A 22892-nucleotide genomic window follows, 5' to 3' on the forward strand; every position below is an offset into this window, starting at 1 on the left:
CAGAGAGAAGTGACAAGAACTGAGACCAATGCAGGTTTTTTTTCCCTGGGTTCCAAGAATTTGAAAAACACACCTCTTAAGATGAAATCAGCTCTGCAAGAGTGTGACGCCCAGAACTCGGGAGTCCTCTGTCTCAATAAAGCCAGGGGCTCACACTCATTCATCTGAGTGAGCACTTTGCAGGGTTAGCGTCTTTTTAATGTCGACAAAACAAGAATAAAGAATGTAAGTCGGCTTCGGAACTTGACCAAAATTTTGACGCGGTTTTGCCAGTTTTCCACACCAAGAGGCTTCTGTGATTTTGCAGTTGTTTTATATATGGAAGGTCTCTATTTAGAATGGTGTTTGAAGTAGCTTTTGTTGGGGAGGGGGGCTGGTGGGGTGGGTATTGACTGTTGAATAAAAATGAGATTATTCTAAAACATCCTTCCAACACTTTAAATTTACTCTAAATGCTAATGAATTAATCTGATAATTTTAAAGGTGCACGCATGCATGCTGCAGGGTTTTCCTTTCCTAGTTAATTAGTTTGTGACCCTTATTAAGATGTCTGGGGCTTATTAAGACTGTGGTAACTTTGCCTTTCTTCTTAATTTGGAAGTGACAGCTCTTCCAAGGGGGGAAACGGTTAAATTCGTAACCTGGGCTCATGCATGGCCACGGCGCGGCGCGGCGGGGGTTAAGGTGGGCGCCCGCGCCCCGCGCCCCGCGCCTGCCGCCCGCCGCGATGCGCGCAGTCTGCCTGCCCGCCCGCCCGTTCGCTCGGCGCCGGGACCGCGGAGAGCGGCGGTCAGTGATGGAGCTGCTGCCATGACAACCCCGGCGGTCGGGGCCCGCGCGCGTCGGGGCTGCTCCCGGGAGGCCGGCGGCGCGGAGGCCGGGGGCGGCCGCTGAGCGTGGCGTCCGCGCGGCTCCGGGGCTGGCAGCGCCTCGCTTTCCCCAGCGAGCGAGCAGGCGAGAGAGCGAACGGCCGCCGCCGCGGAGACCGCTCCGCCGAGACCCGCCGCGTCGCGGTGGCTGCAGCGCGCACCAGGGTTTGGAGGAAGTTGACCGAGGCGGCTGCCGCAGCATCCCCAGTCCGGATCGCGCGAAGCCCGGCGTAGTCTCTCCTCCTGGCTCACCCCGGCGCCTCCTGCGTGCTCTACTTTCCAGCTCTGCTATTGTTACAGACTGTTTTCTGCTGATCAGCCTTCCTCCGAAACTTACAAAGAAAGTGTTGGATTTGCCCTTGCTGGAACTGAGGAATTCAGACTACCTCCGGGTAGCGGGTTCTAACTCACCCCCTGTCCCCTTCTGGTACCAAAGTGCTTACTCCTCTCCAAAGTGCCATGCCTGGATGCTAGCGGGAGGAAGGGGCTCCTGAGACGTGCCCTCACCTTTGCACCTGTCCTGCGCTTCCCCTCTCTTGGCCACCTTCCCGGCTGAAACAGCACCGAGGGAGCCCTCTTTGGACGTCCTCCGTGGAAACTGCTTCTCCAAAGCTGCAGCGCTGAGGCTGGATTTGGGGAGGAATACTAGACTTGGAGGAGTCTGCGCGCTTTTCTGCGGCCGCGCCTCCCGGTCCCCGTGCTCGCTCCCCTACCCCACCCACTTCCTGTGCGCGCCCGGGGGGCGTGTGCCAGCTGCTGCCGGAGTTCTGGGAAGTTGTGGCTGTCGAGGATGGGGGTCTGTGGGTACCTGTTCCTGCCCTGGAAGTGCCTCGTGGTCGTGTCTCTCAGGCTGCTGTTCCTTGTACCCACAGGAGTACCAGTGCGCAGCGGAGATGCCACCTTCCCCAAAGCTATGGACAACGTGACGGTCCGGCAGGGGGAGAGCGCCACCCTCAGGTAGGGAGCCGCCATTCTTCTACGAACTGACAATGATTTGTGTAGGGGTTTGGGGGGGAGGGAGAGGGGCACGGGGTGCAGGTGTGCATTCTGGAGCCACCCGCAGGATGGTCGCTGGTTCCCTGGGTTGCACAATTCATGTGTGAGCCGGTGCTCTGCCCTGGGAAGGTAGTGGTCATGGGGAAACTCTCAGAGGTTCCCAGAGAGGAGCCTATTTTCCCCAAACTAGCCTCCTTAGCTCAGGACTTGGTAAGCAGTGGGGCGGGGGCAGGGTGACTCTGAGATCGAGGCCAATGGTCTGAGCACTGTCTGTGCCAGAACCTGGTGGCCCTGCCTGGGGCTCAGTGTGAATAGTCTTCTCTGAAGTTAACGAGTCCCAAAGGCCCGGACTGGCTTCCTGTGAATGCCAGCACTCTGCCCATGCCACGGAGGATTTGCCAACCCGGCTCCCGTACTCTGGCAGAGCTGCTGTTTTGTCCTAAGTCTGACTATGCCTGGCCTTTCCTGGGGTGCTTTCACGCCTTGAGCTGGTAGCCAGAGGGCCACACTGTCTTGTGTCTGAACACGGCTTTCTGAGATTGAAGCCATGAGGATGCGTCTCATTTGTCTGCGGAAAATACCGTTTCCTTTGGTTCACTGTGTTGCTCCCCAGAACAGCATGTGTAGAACTCATTGATCCAACGGGAAGTGGGTTTCAGTGTTGAGTTGGGTCCTGCTTGGCTTCTGGGGTTAAGGCTTATAGGAATTGGAGGAGAGAAGGAGAAGAATCTTGGCTGTGTTGTGTATAAGGTAGGATGAGTCTGGCTCCCTTTTCACCCTGCCTCCTGAAATGCGAACTCAATTTCCAGTGTCCACAAACCATACCCCTCACAGGGGGGCAACACAGAACCAGTGGTTGTAATGGGAGCTCTTAGTCTCTGGAATTTTATGAGAGTCAGCATGGGGTAGAAGTTAAGAAGATCCACGGATGGAAAGTTCTACAAACTGGACCATTGAGCTGACTGCATTATTCCCATCCTTTGTACATGGAGATTCTTAGAGGGAGAACCTTGGTGCTGGTGCCCTCTGTTTTACCTCTTTGTAAAGAATTCTGTTCTTCTAAGGTTGTTCTTTTGAGGTTTACAGATGGTGCATGTGAGGCAGTCCCCATGGCGTAGATGGGGCTGAGGAAGAGACTCTGAGTTACAGAGCTGGCCTGTTAGGACATTGCCGAAGGAAATGTGTGATTTAAGGGCCAGTCAAGGCTTGCAGGCACCCATGCTCCTTTGTCTTGGGGAGCTGATGGCCATGTCTCAGGCAGCATCTAGGTACTCCTTGGTTCTGGAATCCTACCTCTTCCGCTGAGCCCTTTAGGGGCTATTTTGAGCAAAGGTTAAACAGCTAACTGCCTCACACTTGAAATAACTGTGTATCTGCTTTATACAGGATTTCATGGAAATTCCAAATATGCTGGGATTTCAGGCTTCTGAGAAAAACCAAAACAAACCTCTAAAGCTGTCAAGTTGATGGCGTTTAATGTTCTCTGGTTCTCTTTGTCCCTCACCCTTGACTGCAAGGTGTAGCCCCCAAGAGTTAAGCTGGAGCCAGTCTCACACTAAGAACATTCAGAAACGAGGGAGATGGTACTTTTAAGGAGAAGGTGGAAGGCAGTCAGCTCCACACTGTAGAGCTTTGGAGATGAGAAAGAGCCAAAGAGCCTTGAGAGATAGAAGCTCCCATATTATGGGAACATGAAGGGCTTTGGATGCGCCAGGATCTGGTCTTCAGAAGGCAGCCCCCAGGCTCAGGAGAATCAGGACTCCAGGATGGCTGGATTGAGAAGATGCTCAACCAGGGGCTGGGCTAGGAGAGGAACAGCTCCTTTTAAAAATTGTATTATCAGGTGCTGGCCGGCTTCTCTTCTTTGTCTTTCCTTTCATGGCCCTTCCTGACTCACTCTGGGCCCCTCTTCCTGTCTCCTTCAGGCATTCATGGTGTTTGCATGTTCAGTTATGCTGTAGCCTCACCAGGCTTGATGGATCGTAGGAGGAGGGAGTGGGATGTGGAGGGGCATTAAAAGGCCCTCCGGGAACATCTCCTAACATTCAAAGCCAGCTTCTTGGACTGAATGTCCTTCTGACATGGAGCAGGAAGACCCTTCTGGGGAGGGAGCCCTATGGGGCAGGAATCAGAGGAGCTGGGATCTGCCTGACAGCAGCCATGGTGTCCGATTTAGGATGTGAGTGGGGCAGCAGGTGAACGAGGCAGCCTGTATGGAGGGCGCTCCTGCTTCTGAGGACGGCCAGCATCCTTCTTGGGCCTTGACGTACCAGAACAAGGAAAGGCCGCTATGTTGGGGTGCACATCTGTGGCATGGAAGCCCTTAAACTCCAGCAAGGCTCTGTATTTTGGGATTCTTTATGTAAAGAAGCAAGTAGGAATTTCAGAATGTTTTTTGTTTGCATAGAAATTGCAAAATTTGCATGTGACCTGATTCCAGTGGCACCCATGGAATCAGGTCACATGGTTCAGGGCTCTGGGTTATTTTACTTTTCCTCTTATTGTGTTATGTGGGTCTCTTCTTCCTTTTGTCTTCCTTTCCTTCCTCCCCTTCCTTTTTTTTTTTTTGGTTCAGTCTATGACCAAGCTACACAGACCACAGCTGCGCAGGCCCTAATATCCCTGCTGTGCCCCAAGAGCCACCCTCTCCACGTGGCCCTGTCCTTCGTGCTTGTAGTTTTCTTCTCACCCAGCAGAGGACTTTTTGCTCTGATTTCATTGTATCTGCTTTGTCTCACCAGTTTCATTTTGTTGAGGATCTTTTGCAGTCCCCAAAGAATGAATGCTTTCAGCAGCAGAGTCCAACATGAGGAGACATTTTAGAATGTTTTAGGTTTATCCAGTTAGTGCTAACAGTCCCTGTGGAGGTCTTGAGAAACTTCACCTAACATGGTACCCCCAGCTTGTATAGAATTATAGACAGTTTGCAGTTTCCCACTCTTTCTACCCTTCTGCTGATGGTCCTTATGCATATTTCTTTTTAAAAGGGTGAGGTTATGTAAAATAGAACATGCAGGAGTTCCCATTGTGATGCAGTGGAAACGAATCCAACTAGGAAGCGTGAGGTTGCAGGTTCAATCCCTGGCCTTGCTCAGTGGGTTAAGGATCCGGTGTGGCCTTGAGCTGTGGTGTAGGTCACAGATGGGGCTTAGATCTGGTGTGGCTGTAGCTGTGGCTGGCAGCTATAGCTCCGGTTAGACCCTTAGGCTGGGAACCTCCATGTGCCATGGGTATGGCCCTAAAAAGCAAAAAAAAAAAAAAAAAGGAATGTGCAATAAGAAGAAAAGTAACGTTTTCTTGGACACTCACTACTTTCTAGGGAGCCCTCTAAGTGTTCTATGCGCTGCCTCACCCGTCCTCCAACCTCATGACATTAACCCTTACCCCTGATTAGAGGTGCTGTTATTATCCCCACTTTACAGATGAGAAAAGGAGGCTTGGAAAGCTTACCTAGTTTTTTGTTTGTTTGTTTGTTTTTTGTCTTTTTGCCATTTCTTGGGCCACTTCTGCAGCATTTGGAGGTTCCCAGGCCAGGGGTCGAATCGGAGCCATAGCCACAGGCCTACATCAGAGCCACAGCAACGCGGGATCCCAGCCGAGTCTGAGACCTACACCACAGCTCACGGCAACGCCGGATCGTTAACCCACTGAGCAAGGGCAGGGACCGAACCCGCAACATCATGGTTCCTAGTCAGATTCGTTAACCACTGAGCCACAACAGGAACTCCCAAGTGTACCTAGTTTGATTAAGGTTGCACAGCTAGGAGGTTTAGAAGCCAGATTATGAGGCGGTAGTAATAGCGATGGTAAAAAGATGGATAATGCCATCCGTTATTGGTCAGTTACAATGAATCCTCACAACTTTCTGGAGCAGACTAAATTATCTTCATTTTAGAGATGGGGAAGCTGAGGCCCGGAGAGGGGAATTTACCTAAAATCACACATGTGGCAGTTGCCGTCATGGTTCAGCGGTTAAAGAACCTGACTTGGATCCATGAGGATTCGGGTTCGATCCCTGGTCTTGCTCAGTGAGTTAAGGATCCGGCGTTGCTGGGAGCTGTGGTGAAGGTCGCAGACACAGGCTCAGATCCCGCATTGCTGTGGCTGTGGTGCCGCTGGCAGCTGTAGCTCTGATTCGACCCCTAGGCTGGGAACTTCCACATGCTGTAGGTTCGGCCCTAAAAGGACTAAATAAATAAAACAAAATAAAATCGCACACGTTAGCAAGTGCAGAGCTAGAATGCTGACTCCTTGACTGTGCAGGACCCGCTTTCCTCACTGCATTCTCTGCTCTCCTAATGCCTCATGGCCACGTGGTGTCTCCCCCTCTCATGTTCTCTCCCACCCTGTCTTGCTGTGCTGTTTATCTCTCTTCCTCTTTCTCCACGTGCATGGGAGGGCAGCTAAATCTTATAGGCAGGGATCATACTTTGCAAGGCCACGAGCACTGTGTGCTCACAAATGTTTACTGAAGACAACACTGAAATATCCCTCAGCCAGTATACAACTGTTGTCGTCAACCTCCCAAGTTCTATGGCTTGGTTCTTACATGAAGGGCATGAGTTGAATGTTGGGTGTGAAAACGCCTGAGGCCAAAGCTTACCCCAGGGCCTTGGGTCCAGCTCGAGAGGCCACAGTGTAGACCTGAAGGTTGAAGAGGTCATGGACAGTGGAGGCCGAGGTGCCCATGAGCAGATGGCTGGAAGGTCTACCTGGGGTCACAGAAGAGGATCCTCCCTTCCAGTGGGTGGGGCCCTACCCCTCTGATGGAAACGGGAGAGCCTGAGATGCCCAGCTATGGGGTCTCATTAATCAGAGACCATCACTGAATGTCCACGTATCACTTGGCAGCTTTGATGAAGAAGGCGTTTCATGCTTCCATAGATTCCCCAAGTTAGACAGCAACCAGTCAAGTGAGTTATTTCCTTGGGGTCAGTGGGTAAGTGAGTATCAGAGGCTGAGCTATACTTTCATCATTTATCTAGACTGGAGGCTTCACCCCTGCCTGCTGTTACATTTTTTTTTTTTTAATGACTTAAGTATAAAAGGTCTGAGAAATATACAGGCAGGAAGTTGCACTTTGAGATGGCAGTTCCCTGGAAGAGCAGAGACCAATGTGGTTTCCATGCCTGGGAAAACCGAGGGGTCCCCTTCCAGATGCAGGGGGCTGTGTATGTTGTTCATGCCATGGAACACACTTAGCATCTCATTTTATTATTTATTTATTTATCTTTTTGTCTTTTTAGGACCACACCCTCGGCATATGGAGGTTCCCAGGCTAGGGGTCTAATTGGAGCTGTTGCCGCCGGCCTACGCCAGAGCCACAGCAACGCTGGATCCGAGTCAGGCCTGTGACCTACACCACAGCTCACGGCAATGCCAGATCCGTAACCCACTGAGCGAGGCCAGGGATCCGAACCGGCAACCTCATGGTTGCTAGTTGGATTCGTTTCCGCTGCGCCACGACGGGAACTCTGGCATCTTATTTTATAAACTGATGGATTCTCTGCTAACCTTTCCAGCTACTTCATGGCCTCTTGGGGGCAGAACCATGCCTTCTTCACATTGGCACTCCAGCACCTTACACGTGACTTGGACCAGGGCTCTGGCTAATGTAATCTCAGCGACTCCCTCTCCCCACAACCGCTTCACTCACTCTGCTATAGACCTTCTGGCCTTCTTTCTGTGGGCTCGTGAACAGAGGACACTAACTCTTGCTGCAGAGCCTCCCCACACGTGGTTCACATCATGAGGGCCTCACGCCAGATCTTCCAAAGGAGGGTCATTCATTTCAGCCTCAGCTCAAGCGGAGCTCCCCCAAGCCATTCCTGACACCCCAATAAAAGCAGTCCCCTGCCACTTCCGCCATGCTTCCGCTAGCATCCCATCCTAGATTTTTTTCTTCCTAGCTATCCTGTGTATCTGAGATTTTTCCCATTCATTTATTTGGTTATATGCTTGTGATCTGTTTTCCCCACTGGACAGTGGTTTCCTTGAGGAGAAGTGTCTTCTTTGTCTCATCCTTGCCAATGTCTGGCATATACAAGGTGCTCGATAATAGTGGTGAGTGGAAGAAGGAGTGACTCTCTGAGATCGCCATCCTCTCCTGGCCCTCTCTGCCCTTTTCCCAGACTTCTTTTGTGTTGTCCTTGTTCCAGACATGTGACTGGTTCACTGTTGTTTCTGTCCAGGTTGTGCTGTGTTGGGCGTGAGCTTGCTCTTGAGGAGGTTGCAAATATGTGTAAGTAATTGAGTTGGTGTCTTTCTGTACAGGACACAGATGGTCTGGGTCAATTGTGTGTTATTTCATAGCTGTACCCATGAAATGTGCCATCATTCTGCCGGCTCGCTTCCCCACCCAGACCTTAAGCCTTTGAAGAAATGCTAGTCTCTGATGATGGACTCAACCTCAGGTAGACCTCGGGGAAATTAGCATTTTCAAGATAAAGAAGGGCACAGAAGAGTGGCTCTCTGACCATCTTTCTTTCTGTCTGGTTGGAGTTCACTCTCAGTGTGTACCTGGTTGTGTAGCTATCCATCCCTTGTTTATGAGTTAACTGGTTCAGAATCGCAAAGCCACTCAGGAAGCATGTGCTGCTCCCCTCCGGAGCTCACCAGGCATCCAGGAGGTGGACCAGGGCTCAAAAGAGCATGGGCAGATGGGGCTGTGGGGGGAGGCCCTTAGAAGCACATTCAGCCTGTTGAGGAGCCAAAACCTCTGATGGGAAAACTGAAAATCCCAGCAGATATGGGGCAGAAGGAGGAAGGACATGCTGCTGCCAGGACAACCTACAGAAGGAACAAAGGGACAGCTCAGTCCTCTAGCATATCTCACCTACCTATTTCACAGAAATGCTTCTCTTTTCCTTTGAGTTTGAAAGGATTACAGAGACTGGGGAGTTCAACCACCCGGTTTTCCAGATAATGAGGCTAGTGATCATCAGTCTCGCACAAGGAGGCCGTCCTGCAAGGGTGAGAAGGAGCTGATGTGCAGCCCACACTCCATCATGCGGCCGTGCGCCCTGGCTTCAGGCTACCGGTGCCTGAGGAAGGTCACCTTTTCCTACTATGTGCAGAAGCCTCGTGCTCACTGTGGGCGCCTTTGCCAGAACTGGCGAACGTTTATCACTGTGCTCTCCCCTGACAGCTTGTTCCCTCTGGTACCAAAGACTGCATTCTTAGCCCCTATCTGTTCTGCTCTGACTCTGCATGGGACAGTTTTGTTTACCGTGTGGCAGGTGCTCAGCTCTCTACCAGCAGAGACTTATTTAATCCTCAGAGCGGCACCATGAAGTGGATTTAGTTATTATTCCAAGTTTACAGATCAGGGAAGCAAAGCCCTGGAAGGCAGAGTGAGGCATTTCCCAGATCACACCGTCAGATGGGGAATGTCCTGGGGCTTGGAACCAGTTTTGTCTGATTTCTAAGCTGGTCCTCTTGTTGTACCAAAGGGCTTTCCTCATTCTGCTCCTTCTTTTCTTCATTCCCTGTGTCTTCTCCTCCAAGAAACCAAGTGCATTTAGTTGTTCTTCCTTATCCTGGGGCACAAGCACTTCCTTTCTTAGGAATTAGATATGGGAGTACATTAGGTGAGCTGGGGTCTGTGGCATGATGGGAGTGTGAAAGGTTTGCTGTGGTCTATGGCATGATGGGGAGTGTGCTAAGGATACCATGGTCTGTGGCATGATGGGAGTGTGTTAGGTGTGCTGAGGTCTATGGCATCATGGGAGTGTGTAAGGATTGCTGTGGTCTGTGGCATGGTGAGCGTGTATTAGGTGTGCTATGGAGTGTGGCATGATGGGAGTATGTTAGGTGTGCTGTTGTCTATGTCATGATAAGAGTGTGTAATAATTGCTGTGATCTGTGGCATGATGGGAGTGTGTAAGTTCTGCTAGGGTCTGTGGCATGATGGGAGTATGTTAGGTGTTCTTTGGTCTATGGCATGAGGGAAGTGTGCTAGGTGTGCTGTATGATGATAAGGATATTATTTATTTTTTATAGCCCGAACCCATCAACCTGCTCCCGAGGAAGCAAGATGACCTCAAGTAATGCAAGAATAACCTTACATTTTACCCATCAGTGGAGCCTTGAACTTAAGAGAATACATACGCAATTCGTATTCATTGTAGTCTCCCAAGTTTCCCCAGGAGAGATGCCAATGATCCTATTTCTAGTACAACAAGAAGGAAATCTGTAGGTCCAGTGCTCCCTGTTCTGCCTCCCGTAGCTAGGCACAAGATGGCACGATGGGAGTGTGTCAGATTTGCCATGGTCTATGTCATAGTGACAGTTTGTAGTGTTTGGTGTGGTCTGTGACATGGTGCTAGTGTATTACGTTTGCTGTGGTCTGTGACATGGAGACACAGGGAATGACCCAACTGGCCTCAGAGGTCCCTTCTCATCAGAGAATCCTGAAATCTCCAGAGATTGTCCAGAGTGAGACTTTTGGACTTTTATTCCAGGTTCTTCCAGGTTCTTTGTTTCAGACATTAGCAATCTTAGACTCTCTCACAGAGAGGTAACTCCTCAGAATTACTATGGTTTTCCCTGGAATGGGATAGTGAACAAATTTAGGTGGAAACACACTTCAAGGATTTCATAAGCCGGTTTCTCTGAGTGGCCTGGCTATGGGAGGCGGAACAGGGAGCCCTGGATGTATAGATTTCCTTCTTGTTGTACTAGAAATAGGATCATTGGCATGTCTCCCAGGGAAACTTGGGAGACTACAATGAATACGAATTGCATATGTATTCTCTTAAGTTCAAAGTCTCCACTGATGGGTAAAATGTAAGGTTTTTCTTGCATTACTTGAGATCATTTTGCTTCCTCAGGAACAGGTTGATGGGTTCCTGCTCTGATAAATAAATAATACCCGTATCCTCATATAGATGGCCAAAGAATAGTTATTTTAGGAAATCAAGACTTGGTTGGGTTTGGGATGCAGTTTCCAATTGCACATGTGAACTGAAGTTGAGGAGGAAGCAATAGAAATGTTTAAAGGCAGTGGGATTGAAGGAGACAAAGCTCTTCTACAAACAAGACCTTCCTAACTCTTATTCCAGCAGGAGTGTGTGCCAGAGAGAAAGGAGACTGGGAGACAGGATTCGCTAACTCAGGCTCACTGCTTTCTCTGTGTCGTCTTGAGAAATAATAATAATAAAAAAACCCCTATGTGAAAAGGACATTTATTACCTACCTTAAAGAATTGTTTTGGGGTTAAAATGAAATAATGTACACAAGGCTTAGCCTACAAGTATAAGTCTTTTTCTTTCTTTCCCTGTATTCATAGGCACACACATATATTTTCACCATGACCCATTTAGCTTAAACAGCCATGTAGCTACACTCTGATAGATCAGCTGTGTCTTGATTCTCAAAGATCTGTGCAGAGAGGCCAGCCTTTCCATCCACCTCTGATTATACTCCTCTGTGTGTGTCTCCTACACATTTGCTTAGATCCTAGGAATCTTCTCCTGTTCCACTTATTCCTCGAGCTATTTTATACCAGAGGGGGGAGTGAGGAGAAAGTCATTTCTTTATTGTTCATCACAAGATGGTTGCATAGAAAGTTATGACACTTCATGGTTCTGAAGATGAATTTCCTACCAGAAAAAACAAAAACAATTTTGGAAGGTTCTGTGGAGCCAAGTTATCTGAACAAAGAGCAGGATCAGGAGTTCATATAAAGATGTAGGATTTGGGGTTCCCGTTGTGGTGCAGAGGAAATGAATCCGACTAGTATCCATGAGGATGCAGGTTCGATCCCTGGCTTCACCCAGTGAGTTAGGGATCCAGTGTTGCCGTGAACTGTGGTGTGGGATGCACACGAGGCTCAGATCTGGTGTTGCTGTGGCTGTGATGTAGGCTGGCAGCTGTGGCTCTGATTCAACCCCTAGCCTGGGAACTTCCATATGCTGTGGGTGTGGCCCTAAAAAGGAAAAAAATTAAAAAAAAAAAGCTGTAGGATTTGTAGATCTTTCTTCCTTGGGAGACTGATTCTTCCACGACAAGTCACCGGAGTCGGCTGGCAAAGCAGGGCTAGAGAGGCCATCAGCTGGGGCTTGAAGCCCTCCAGCTCTGAAGCCTGTGCTGCATTTCCCCTCATTCTCATCTGTTCACTGAGAGGCCCCCTCAGGACTCCCACAGTGATGCTGATAATAGAAAAGGGGGCCACTCCACATTTGTTAATTTTTCTCCTGTGCAGAACTGGGGCAAGACCAATGCGTCTGGCATTAGAAAGGGATCTCGAAATTCACTGACAGAACCACAGAAGCAGTTCTTTTCAGTGCCGCCCTGTGCCTTGGGGCTTGGATCAGTTTAAATTACATATAGCCATCCCGACTGTTCATGATCTGTTCCCCCCTCATCTCATGGATTCACATGGTTGAGTTATTTGGGTTTATTTGGGTGCATTTTGCCAGCCCACTGCCTTGTCAGTGTGAGATGTTTGGGCTTAGAAAGCTTTTGAGAGGTTAGATTTGTCTTGTGCAATGTACATAAGAATTAATCTTACAATCTTGATGATGGATTTTTAAAAATAATAGAATTTTTAATGAAAACAGCATCAACCACTAGACTGATGGAAAATGACAAAACTGAAATCAACCTTTGGATAAAGCTTTGTCGGCCCCATGGAGGCAAAGGAAGATATGTTTGCGTGAAAATAATTTCTTGATCTTCTCTGGCTTTCAAACAGGCTATAATGTAGTGGATGAGTGGGAAAGTGCTCTTGCCCTCAGAATAATCATCTTTGGACAAATTTACTCGTCAGGAAAGCTCAATCCAAAACAATTCAAACTGGTTGGAACCCAGGAGGAAGAAAGAAAAAAGAGAATATATGCAAATTATTTTTAACTTGGTGCAGTGGTTATACATGAAAACTGGAAAAGGCAGTACTTTTTTTTTTTTCTTTTTAGGATGGCACTCACAGCACATGGAGGTTCTGGGCTAGGGGTCAAATTGGAACTACAGCCTACACCACAGTCACAGCAATGCCAGATCTGAGTCTCGTCTGCAACCTACACCACAGCTCACAGCAACGCTAGGATCCTTAACCCACTGAGTGAGGCCAGGGATTGAACCTGTGTCCTCATGGACACCAGTCAGATTCTTTTCTGCTGAACCATGATGGGAACTCCAGGCAGTACTTTGTGAGTTGAATTGTGCACCACCCCAAAAAAAGATACGTTGAAGTTCTCATATCCAGTACTTGAATGTGACCTTATTGGAAATACGAGGTCATTGAAGATATAGTTGGTTATTGAGTTCCCACTGGATTAGGCTGGGACTCTAGGGGGATACAACAGGTATCCTGAGAAGAAGGTGGCTCCATGGAGATCCAGCAGGCACATAGGGAGTGATGAGGCCACCAGCCAGGGAGTGGGGAGGGGTTGTTGGTGAAGCACCAGGGTTGGAAAGAGGCAAGGAGGAATTCTCTTGTACACGTTGATCTCAGACTTCTGGCCTCCTGAACCGTGAGATAGTACATTTCTGTTGTTTCAAGCAATGCAGATTATAATGCTCTATAGCAACAGCCCCAGGAAACTGATACACATGGGCATTATAAAGAGAGTTCTTAAATACTCATCACATACAGTGCCCTTGGTGTGACTGTCCCTCTCCCAGTCATCACCTCTCAGCCTCTTTATCATAAATGTCTGAGGGGAACATAGTCAGAATTGATTACCCTCTTTTTCCTTCTAGACCCTCAGGACACACCTATGGTACCTTCCATAGTTATCTTAGCTACCTCCAAAATCAGAGATCTCCCAGACTGTGCCACACCTTTTTGACTTTTGTTACCATATAGTCCTGTCCATCCAATAACTTGGCCCACCTGCAAACCTCTCTCTAATCTCCAAAACCTTTCTACCCTCTGATTGTTAGGATCTGTCACCAGTCACTTCTCCAGATGTTCCCATCAGCTTTTGCTCAGTCTGAAACTTGGCTGTTTCCTGGGTTATTTCCTAGAGTCAGATCAGGTATAGCTGCTTTTTTCCCCCATATCCTTGTTACCAGGAGGCCTGAAGTTTGCAGAGATGTTCTGGACATTTCTTTTCCCATCTTTCTCAAAATTCCCAGCTATGTTGAAGGACTTGCCATGTTATCCACAGCCCCTTTCTTGCTAAGTTTTCTGTTGTCTCTCCTGACCAGTCTCCTTCCCTCTGTACATCCTCATGTTAATCTACACATCTACTTTCATGACTCAGACTTCCAAACTGTCTCCTAAGCAGTGTTCTTGATACCAACCCCATCTGATTCATTGCCACCTACCACCCACTTGATCTTCTCTCAGTCTGTCCCCATCTTGGGCAGAGAGGTCACCATTCATCCAGCTGCTCTGTCCGATAAACATAATAGATATATTTTTTCTTTCTCTCTTATGCTACATCTAGTCCACCAATAAATCCTGTTTGTCTTTACTTTTAAGATGTATCTTGAATCAGGAGTTCCTGTTGTGGCTTAGTGGATTAAGGACTCAGTATAGTCTCTGTGAGGATGCAGGTTTGATCCTCGGCCTTGCTCAGTGGGTTAAGGATCTGGCATTACTGCAAGCTGTGGCATAGGTTACAGCTGCAACTCCAATTTGACCCATGGCGGGTATCTTCCATAGGCCACAGGTATGGCCATAGAAAGAAAAAAAGAAAAAGAAAAAAGGGGGATATATCCTGAAGCAGACCACTTTTCACAACCCAGCTTTTTCTCAAACACAACTTTCCTGGTCAAAGCTGCCATCACCTCTCTCCAGGATGTCACAGTGGTTTCTTCGTATATCTTCCTGCTTCTACTTCTGCTCTTCTAGAGTCCATTCCCCTTCTAGTAGTCCATGTTATCATTTAAGACCATAAATCACGTTAACATTCCTCTGTATAAAGTCCCACAGTGGCTTCCAGTTGTGTTTAGAATGAAGTTCCTGCAGAAGAATTTTTTTTTAATTTTTGCTTTTTTAGGGCCGCACTGGCAGCATGGAGGTTCCCAGGCTAAGGTTCTAATTGAAGCTATAGTTGCCAGCCTATGCCACAGCCACAGCAACGCAGGATCCAAGCCTCATGTACAACCTACACCACAGCTCATGGCAACACCAGATCCCCAACCCACTGGGTGAGGCCAGGGATCAAACCCTGATCTTCACGGATGCCAGTTGGATTCATTTCTGTTGCGCCACAATGGGAACTCCAAGACTCTTTCTTACCTGGTGTCTGCCTCCCCCTCAGACATCTCCTTCTGTCCTTCCTGCCCACTTACAAGGATGCATCTCCCTGAACTTCCCTGATATTCCTTGAACCCTGCAAGTCCATCCTAGTTGAGGACATGCCCTTTCCTCTCTCAGGACCCAAGGCCATGGGTAGCATTGCTCCTTCATGCCCTGCCCGACTCTGCTCCGAGATCCCCTCCTCAGAGAGGACTTTCCAGAACAGAGGCTTTGAAATAGCCATGCCCCAGCACCCACATCACCCCATCCCTACCCAGCTTAAACTTTCTCCCTAGCCCTTAACACTAGAAGACCCTGTTATTTATTTGTCTGATACTTATTTATTGCCTCTTTCGCTAAAATGTAAGATCCCCAAGGCCACTGACTTTATTGCTCTCATTTATAGTGGCTAAATTACTGCCTGAAACATGGCATATTTCAAGGAGTATTTTTCCAGTGAATGAAAAGTTTATTAGGAATAATGTTAAGCTGCTAATAGTGAAAAGGACGTATCTTTTTATTAGGAAGAGGTGGGTCAAATGCACGTCTTTTGCAGCCGAGGTGTGGGTGTTCTTACACAGAGCTCAGGTGGGCTGGGTGCCATCCAGCCTTGGTTTTGTCTTCCAGGACAGCGAGTGGGATGGGCCTTACAGAGGAAATCACGGGGCAGCGCGACATACTTCATAAAGTCTATACTCGCAAAATCAAGAGGACCTTTAAATTTCCACTTTCACAAGAGGTTTTATAGAAAATCTAATAAACACTTGAAAATAGGGATCAGTTTCTAGCTTACAGCCTATAAACTTGGAGGTGGGGGGTGGAGGGAAGGAAGTGGCAATGAGGCAGAAATCAGCCTGAAATTTAACACATTGTTCAATGTCCATTATTTTATTTTTTAACATTCTTTATGAAGCAAATTTTACCTTAAGGCCATAGAGCATAATGATTAAACGCAGGGTCTGGAGCTAGACCTCTCTCTGGGTTCAAATCCTGGTTCTACCGCTTGGCAGGTGTGTGACCTTTGGCCTGCTGATTAACCTCCCTGGGTCTCGATTTTGTCATCATTTAAGAGAACCAGTAACAGCAGTGCTGAGCCAGGAGTGAAATACAGAGCATTGAGAGCAGTGCCTGGCACTCAGTAAGTGTTAGCTTTTTATGGCTGGGGGAGAATGGAGTGTCAAGCGTATCTGCCGTGGGCAAAGAGCGCTGCTGTGTCTCGTGGTCCTGGCAGTGGTCCTGTGGGGCTGCAGAGAGATGCTGGGCACAAAAATGGGGCATCGGCACCCTGGCTGATGTTGGTGCAGATGCTGCAGCTACAGGAGCCTCTTTGGAAAGTCTTGGCAGATTTCATTGGGAATGTGAGTCATGGTCTGGAGCCGGAGTGACCTGAGTTTCAGTCCTGGCTCTGTCACAGCTCACCAGGGGATGCTGCTAAGGACATCAGCTGGTCCAAGCCCCCTTTTCCTGCTTGGGGGATGAGAACAGGGGCGGGGTCCATCCTGCTCTGTTCCATTCTTTACATTTGAGGAGGAGTCTTGTAGCTGTTTAAAAATGTATACGTCATTAAGCCTCCTCCTGGCATCCAGCTTGCCAGCGTTTCCCAGCCTCTTTTGAATTGAGGCGTGGTCACATGACAGAGGTCCACCCAAAGGAAGACGAACCCCGGTTGTGTGTGGATTGGTCCATACAAAGCTCCCATGTGAAATATTTTAGGCTGTTTCTCCTTACGCCATCTGGATGTTGGTGCCCCCAATTACCTCGGAAGCCGTGTCCTATTTGGCAGATGTTTCATTGGCCAAGTCCCTGAATGTCTGCGCAGAGAGGGCTTCACCCCCTGTTCTACCAGCTGACCTGGAACTTTGTTCTTTAGATTACTGTGTGAAGGAAAATACACCGAAACACACTTCCTTTGTAATAGGCTTCGGGAGATCCCGGAGTTCATTTGCTAACACGAGCTAACATGACTCCATCTAATTCATGACTGTTATAATTCGTATTGTCTGATTTCAGCTGCATAGACACACATAGATACAGTTTTTAATCCAAACTTAAGCACTTATTAAAATTCCTTGGCGAGGCTTTTGGTGGTTTTTGCATGTGTCTGAAAGTGGGAACTCTGGCCTTTTCAAACTGCAGGCTCGAATGTTTGATTCCCTTTTGCTTGAGTCTTTACATGTCTGAACCGAGTAAAATGTCTGCTTTAACTCTGCAAGGATGTGAACACCAGTGACAAAGAAAAGTTTTACCTTGAAGTAAATTAGCACATGTCTATAATGGGTGCACCTCGAGACATGCTATAATTAGTGAAAATATCTCTTAGATGACAAATTGCTCATTAATGGCCGGAGGTGTCTTATTTAGTGTAACCTTTTGTGCTAGAGATCTTCTAACACTCGGCGTTTTAATTGACGCACAGAAAAGAGACAGATGGGATGGTTTGTAGGCTCGTTCTTTAAAATGTTGAAGAAAAAGGAGAGAAATCACGGTCAGAGGTCAGATTTTAGAAGAGCATTGAGGTGGCGGGGCTGTCGCCTATGGCTTTGGGGAAAGGGGGGGAGGGAGGAGGGAAAGGCATTGTGGGGGTGGGTCTGCAAAGAACAAAGGCCATGCAGAGACATCAGGTGTAAAGCGGCTCCTTTCCACAATTTTCTGGTTTGGGGTCGGGATCATTTGGTTTTCATTGTTGGTTCAGGATGATGCTTAGTGCCTGGCAATGATAGGAGCTTACTGTGTCTTTACTGTGTCCACCTGCCACTTTGGCACTACTTACTGTGCACCTTGTGTGGGCCAGGTACTGTTCTAGGCCCCAGTTCCTTTCCTCGCAGAGCTAGTTTTACAAAGGGAGGTGGGGCTGCCGATGGCAGGCAGGGAACAAAAACCGTTTTCTCTCAGCCTACAACCTGCACAGACCACTTGGAAATAGGTGCCAGCCTGTCTCATTCACTAGGGGTTCTGTTTGTGGAGCAGACCTGCACTTCTTCAACTCCCTGCACCCCTACCTGGTTCTCTTGAGCAGTGCACAACTTGCACAACAGTACCTACTGGGCACCAGTTGTCAGCACATAAATAAGCAGACTAATAGGATGCTGCATGGTGGGAACTTCAATATGGGTAAGGGGCAGAGTGACCTGGGGTGTAGGGGATGAGGGTGTTTTCGAGGTGGCCTGGGGCATGATCTTGGGGAAACACAGTCTAGGCAGAGGAATCAACAAGTTTCTTGACCTAGTCAAAGAGGAGCAGGGCGAGAAGGAGAAAGACTCAAAGCTGAAGAAGGAATAAGGAGTGAAAAAGGATGGATTTGGAGTTCCTGTCATGGCTCAGTGGAAACAAATCTGCCTGGTATCCATGAAGATGGAGGTTTGATCCCTGGCCTTGCTCAGTGGGTTAAGGATCTGGTATTGCCATGAGTTGTAGGTTACAGATATGGCTGAGATCTGGTGTTGCTGTGGCTGTGGCATAGACTGGCAGCTACAGCTCCAATTTGACCCCTAGCCTGGGAACCTTCATATGCCGCAGGTGCAGCCCTAAAAAGAAAAAAAAAGGGGTGGGGGAGAAAATAAAAGAAAAGAAAAAGGATGGATTTAGGTCCCCGAGTGTCTGTGGGAACTGGTATGACATCAGAATGGAGCACATGAGGAAAGCAGCTCCAATTTTAGGACATGAGAAATAAATTTAAATTCCACATAAACTCATCCAGCCCCTGTGTCAGTGTTACTTTCCATGTGCAGTTCCCTTGGAAGCTGTGCAGGCTGTCAGAGCTTCATGGTTTGGGGACAGCCAGCCCTTGGCGTCTCACCCCCACCTCGTGCATGTCTCCTCATGTGAGTCTAGTGTTTTCTAACTGAAATGTCATCTTTCTTGGGTTCATTATTCTTTGTCATCTTCATTTATCACATCCGAAATTGTAAGCATTTAAAATCTGCATAATATCCGATTTGACGTCTCACCTGTTGCCATTTCCAGGATATTACATTGTGAAATTAAGTCGGCGTTTTACGACCGTGTGTGGATGTGTGTGTACGTATAGCAGACCCATATTTGGAATTAATGGACTCGTGGAAATCAGAGATGGATTAGGCCTAATGAGCTGTTGAGAAGAGTTATTTAGCACATATTTCATATCTCTGTTCAGTAATCAAACCTACACACTGTGTATGCTAAGAAGGCGAGGTCTTTACATTTTTTTTTTTCTCTCCTTGGACTGTCTCCGTTTGTGTCTGAAAATTTAACATTGCACCCCGAGAGCATTTTGCACCAACTTTATTAGCCATCCGGTTTGACATTTTCCTGCCCTTAGGGTTACCTTTGGTATTGCGAAAAGAGTTGCTTTGCTTGTTACCATTAATGTGGAACAGTAATTGGTGCCAGGCTCCAAGGAACCTCTCGGGATGCCGGGCCGGCTCAGACCAGGTGGCGAGAGTCGTCGGAGGTGACATCCTGCCCCTCTGCCATCCCTTCTAGTGTGGGGAAAGACAGGCCTGCTTTTCCAGTGAGCTGGTTGGAAGTTGCTGGAGCAGTGTGATCATTTTGGCTGCGTTTTTTTCACTTTTTTGCATTTTATTATTTTCACGTCCCACCCTTGTTCAGTTATGTTCTCTCACAGCAAAGAGCGGATTTAACTTGCTTCTTTGTGCCAGGGTCCAGCCAGAGCCCTGGGACTGACCCTGTGAGCCTCCTTGGATTTTCCAATTACCTGAGTCACTTGGTCTCATCAGCACTTACCGGAATACAGGGAAAAGCTCTTTTTCTATCTCTTTGTCTTTAGTTAGACTCATACTGATTGAGTCCAGAAACTGCCCCCTGAGTACAAGGCCGTTGGCTTCCTGGGTGAATAAACAGTGTGCCATCCCCAGGCTTTCATTTTCATTAATGATCAAAGCCTCCACCACACTGCCAGGCCCCTGTTGCTCATGGTCTTATGATCGTTGAAAGTGATGAAATGATTGGTAATAAATGCTTCGGCAGGAAGGCTGTGAACCACTATTTAAAAAAAAATTTTTTTTATTTTATCTTTTCCAGTTGATTTATTTTTATTTTTTTAAATTGTTATTTTCCCAATACAATTTTTTTTTTCTTCTGTACAGCAAGGTGACCCAGTTACACGTACATGTATACGTTCTTTTTTCTCCCATTATCATGCTCCATCATAAGTGACTAGACATAGTTCCCAGTGCCACACAGCAGGATCTCATTGCTAATCCATTCCAAAGGCAATAAATAGTTTGCATCTATTAACCCCATCACTATTCTTATTTTATTATTTTAATTGAAAAATATATTCACTGCTTTAAAAAATAAATAATTACTATTTGTTTTGCTTTGTTATTATTTTCTTGGCTGATGCTGGTTGGGGATTAACCCTACAGTGGGCACCGATGATGTTTTTGGTCTGTGTTTCATGATGATCCTGCTGTTGCAGATAAAATATTAATTGAACATCTCCCTATTTATAGAGGCGATATTTACATATTGTTCCTATCAGAAATACGTTTCAAACTTTTCTGCTAATTCTATAATTTGGATTTTACTTTCTATTCATTCTATATTCAAAGTTTTTTCTAGTAGAAAATGAAGATGCAGTTATGGTCCAAGCAGATGGGCATGATGGAGGATGTGCATCACTTCTTGCCCTGGGATTGGTCTTCTTTCCTCTGTGTTCATTTTAGGGCCTGGCCACCCCTCACAGTGGGCCTGCTTTGTGGCAGAACCTCAGTAAACATCTGATGAAATGTCTACTTATTTGAGTGGCACAGTATTTTATGTGTCCTGGGAGCCAAAGATATGTTGTTTTTTGCTGTTTTTGTTTTTGCTTTTTAGGGCCACACCTGTGGCGTATGCAAATTCCCAGGCTAGGGGTCAAATTGGAGCTACGGCTGCTTGCTTACACCACAGCCACAGCAATGCGAGATCTGAGCTGCATCTTGCAGCCTATACCACAGCTCATGGCAATGCTGGATCCTTAACCCAGTGAGTGAGGTCAGGGATTGAATCTGCATCCTCATGGATACTAGTCAAATTCGTCAGTCGGGTTCCTTAGGGCTGAGCCGTGTTGGGAACCCCTATTTTCCTTATTATTATATAATATTTTATACATCAATGTGTCTATAACTTATCTGTGTATAAAAATGTCAGTTGATCACCTGCATGCCCTCCCCCGACTCTCCCGTTACCTGTGAAACCTCCTCTATCCCTGCTCTATTTTGTAGAGCTGATCATGGCCCTGAACTTTTTGATCACTTCCTTCTATTTTTTTTTTTGAGTTTCACTCAAAAATATATAAGTATCCTTAAACAGTATATCATTTAGTTTTGTTTTTTTCTTTATATAAAAATAAATTGTATTATCCTGAAAATGTTTTTTCATGTAACATTAGAGATTTTCTGATAATGTGAAATTAATATCATCTAAATGTGAAGAGAGGCAGAACCCTTAAGTCGTTTCAGGTAATTAGCTGGTCTATAACTCATCAATCAACAGTGGTTTTAAGCCTTGAAATGTGAGTGTGCACAAAAATGCCTGCTAAAAATAATAAACACAGAAAGGTCCTCCTACCAACATAGTAACACTCATAAAGCGTCTGGTGCTAGAATGACCATGACTTTGATTTTCTCCTTGTGTTTTCTAAATTGATTACATTTTAAAAAAATTAACAGTTAGTTTTCCAATATCAGAAAGGGGCTAATGTCAGAAAATCGAATAAAAGTAAAAGTAAGCTACTTTTTGAGCCCACACTGCTATGTCTGGCTCATAGGGTTTTTGCACACGTGTTTTTTTGGGGTGGGGGCATTGTTAAGCCCCATGTGAGCTAAAGGATAACTAGGGCATAGTTTCTGTCCTCAGAAAGCCTCCAGTCTGGCCAAGTAATAAGGGAACTTCAGAACCTTGACCTCAGAAAGAGGCTGAGAAAGATCCCACCACTGGATCCGTAATTATCTGGTTCTCATTAATTATCTATTTTATACCATAGTGTGTATATGTTATTGTCATCCTCTGAATTCCTCCCTCCCCCCTCCAGTGGTCCATGAAAACACAGTATTTTGACATCAGAAGACACACATTAGGAAAGAAAGTTAAAGACCAGTTCAAGACAGTTTATGATCTTTCCACATTTGAGGACATGGGATTGTGTCAGTGTACCAGAAGCCACGTGTGATGTAGGACATGGGAGGGCCCGGTTCCGGGAGCACAGTGGGGACTGTCACATTGGGGAGGAAGGGGATGTACTAGCCTCGAGCAGTAGGAGGTCACTCACGGAAGGTGGCCCTTTTCTGGAGGGAGATTGGGATAGAGAAGCTCTGGGCCTCCTGGGCTTGTCCCTCCCCCGATACCCCACTGCCATGACTTGACTTATTTTAGATCTGAGCCCAGAGCCGTCAGAGTCCATCAGACAGAGCAGTGGAGGCTTTGGGGGGCAAGGTCAAGTTCATTTTTATTCAGCAGATACTGTTTGCTGGCTGCGTGCCAGGCAGTATTCTAGCCACTTTGGAATTTAGTAGTTAACAAAACACACTAGAGTCTTAGTCCTCATGGAACTTCCTTCTGGAAGAAGGAGACAAACAATGAACAGAATACATACAAAATATGGAATCAATTGACTAGGGCTGCAGGCTGTGAAGGATGGAGAGGGTGGGGAGGTGGGATGGGGGGCAAAGGCCCCGATTTCAAATAGGATGCCAGACACGGCCTGCAGAGTCGCAGTTTGCTTATCTGTGTGTTTTATTATTTTATTTTATTTTTTAATAGTTTTAAAATTAAAAAAATTGTACTATAGTTGTCTTACAATGTTGTATTTGTTTCAGGTGTACAGCAAAATGAATCATTTATACACACAGACA

The 22892-nt window shown here is 47.1% G+C and overlaps 1 protein-coding gene across 5 annotated transcripts in view; it reads left to right on the forward strand.

Annotated features, from left to right (window-relative positions):
• The window catches only part of NTM (neurotrimin), a 1001303-nt gene that overhangs the window by 567039 nt on the left and 411372 nt on the right, over positions 1-22892 (forward strand). For 4 of the 5 annotated variants that reach the window (XM_021102348.2, XM_084976657.1, XM_021102351.2 and 1 more), the window contains exon 2: positions 1742-1826. In XM_021102348.2, coding sequence (XP_020958007.2) covers positions 1742-1826 — 85 coding nt within the window. Of the gene's footprint in view, positions 1-735; positions 1827-22892 lie in introns of those variants that run through there. The other variant, XM_003482649.5, reaches the window with a different exon arrangement.

Source organism: Sus scrofa, chromosome 9 (genome assembly GCF_054392235.1).
Source record: "Sus scrofa isolate SSC_HxYL_T2T_F1_AM1 chromosome 9, Sscrofa_HxYL_maternal_Yorkshire_Landrace_v2.0, whole genome shotgun sequence".
Lineage (NCBI taxonomy): Eukaryota > Metazoa > Chordata > Mammalia > Artiodactyla > Suidae > Sus > Sus scrofa.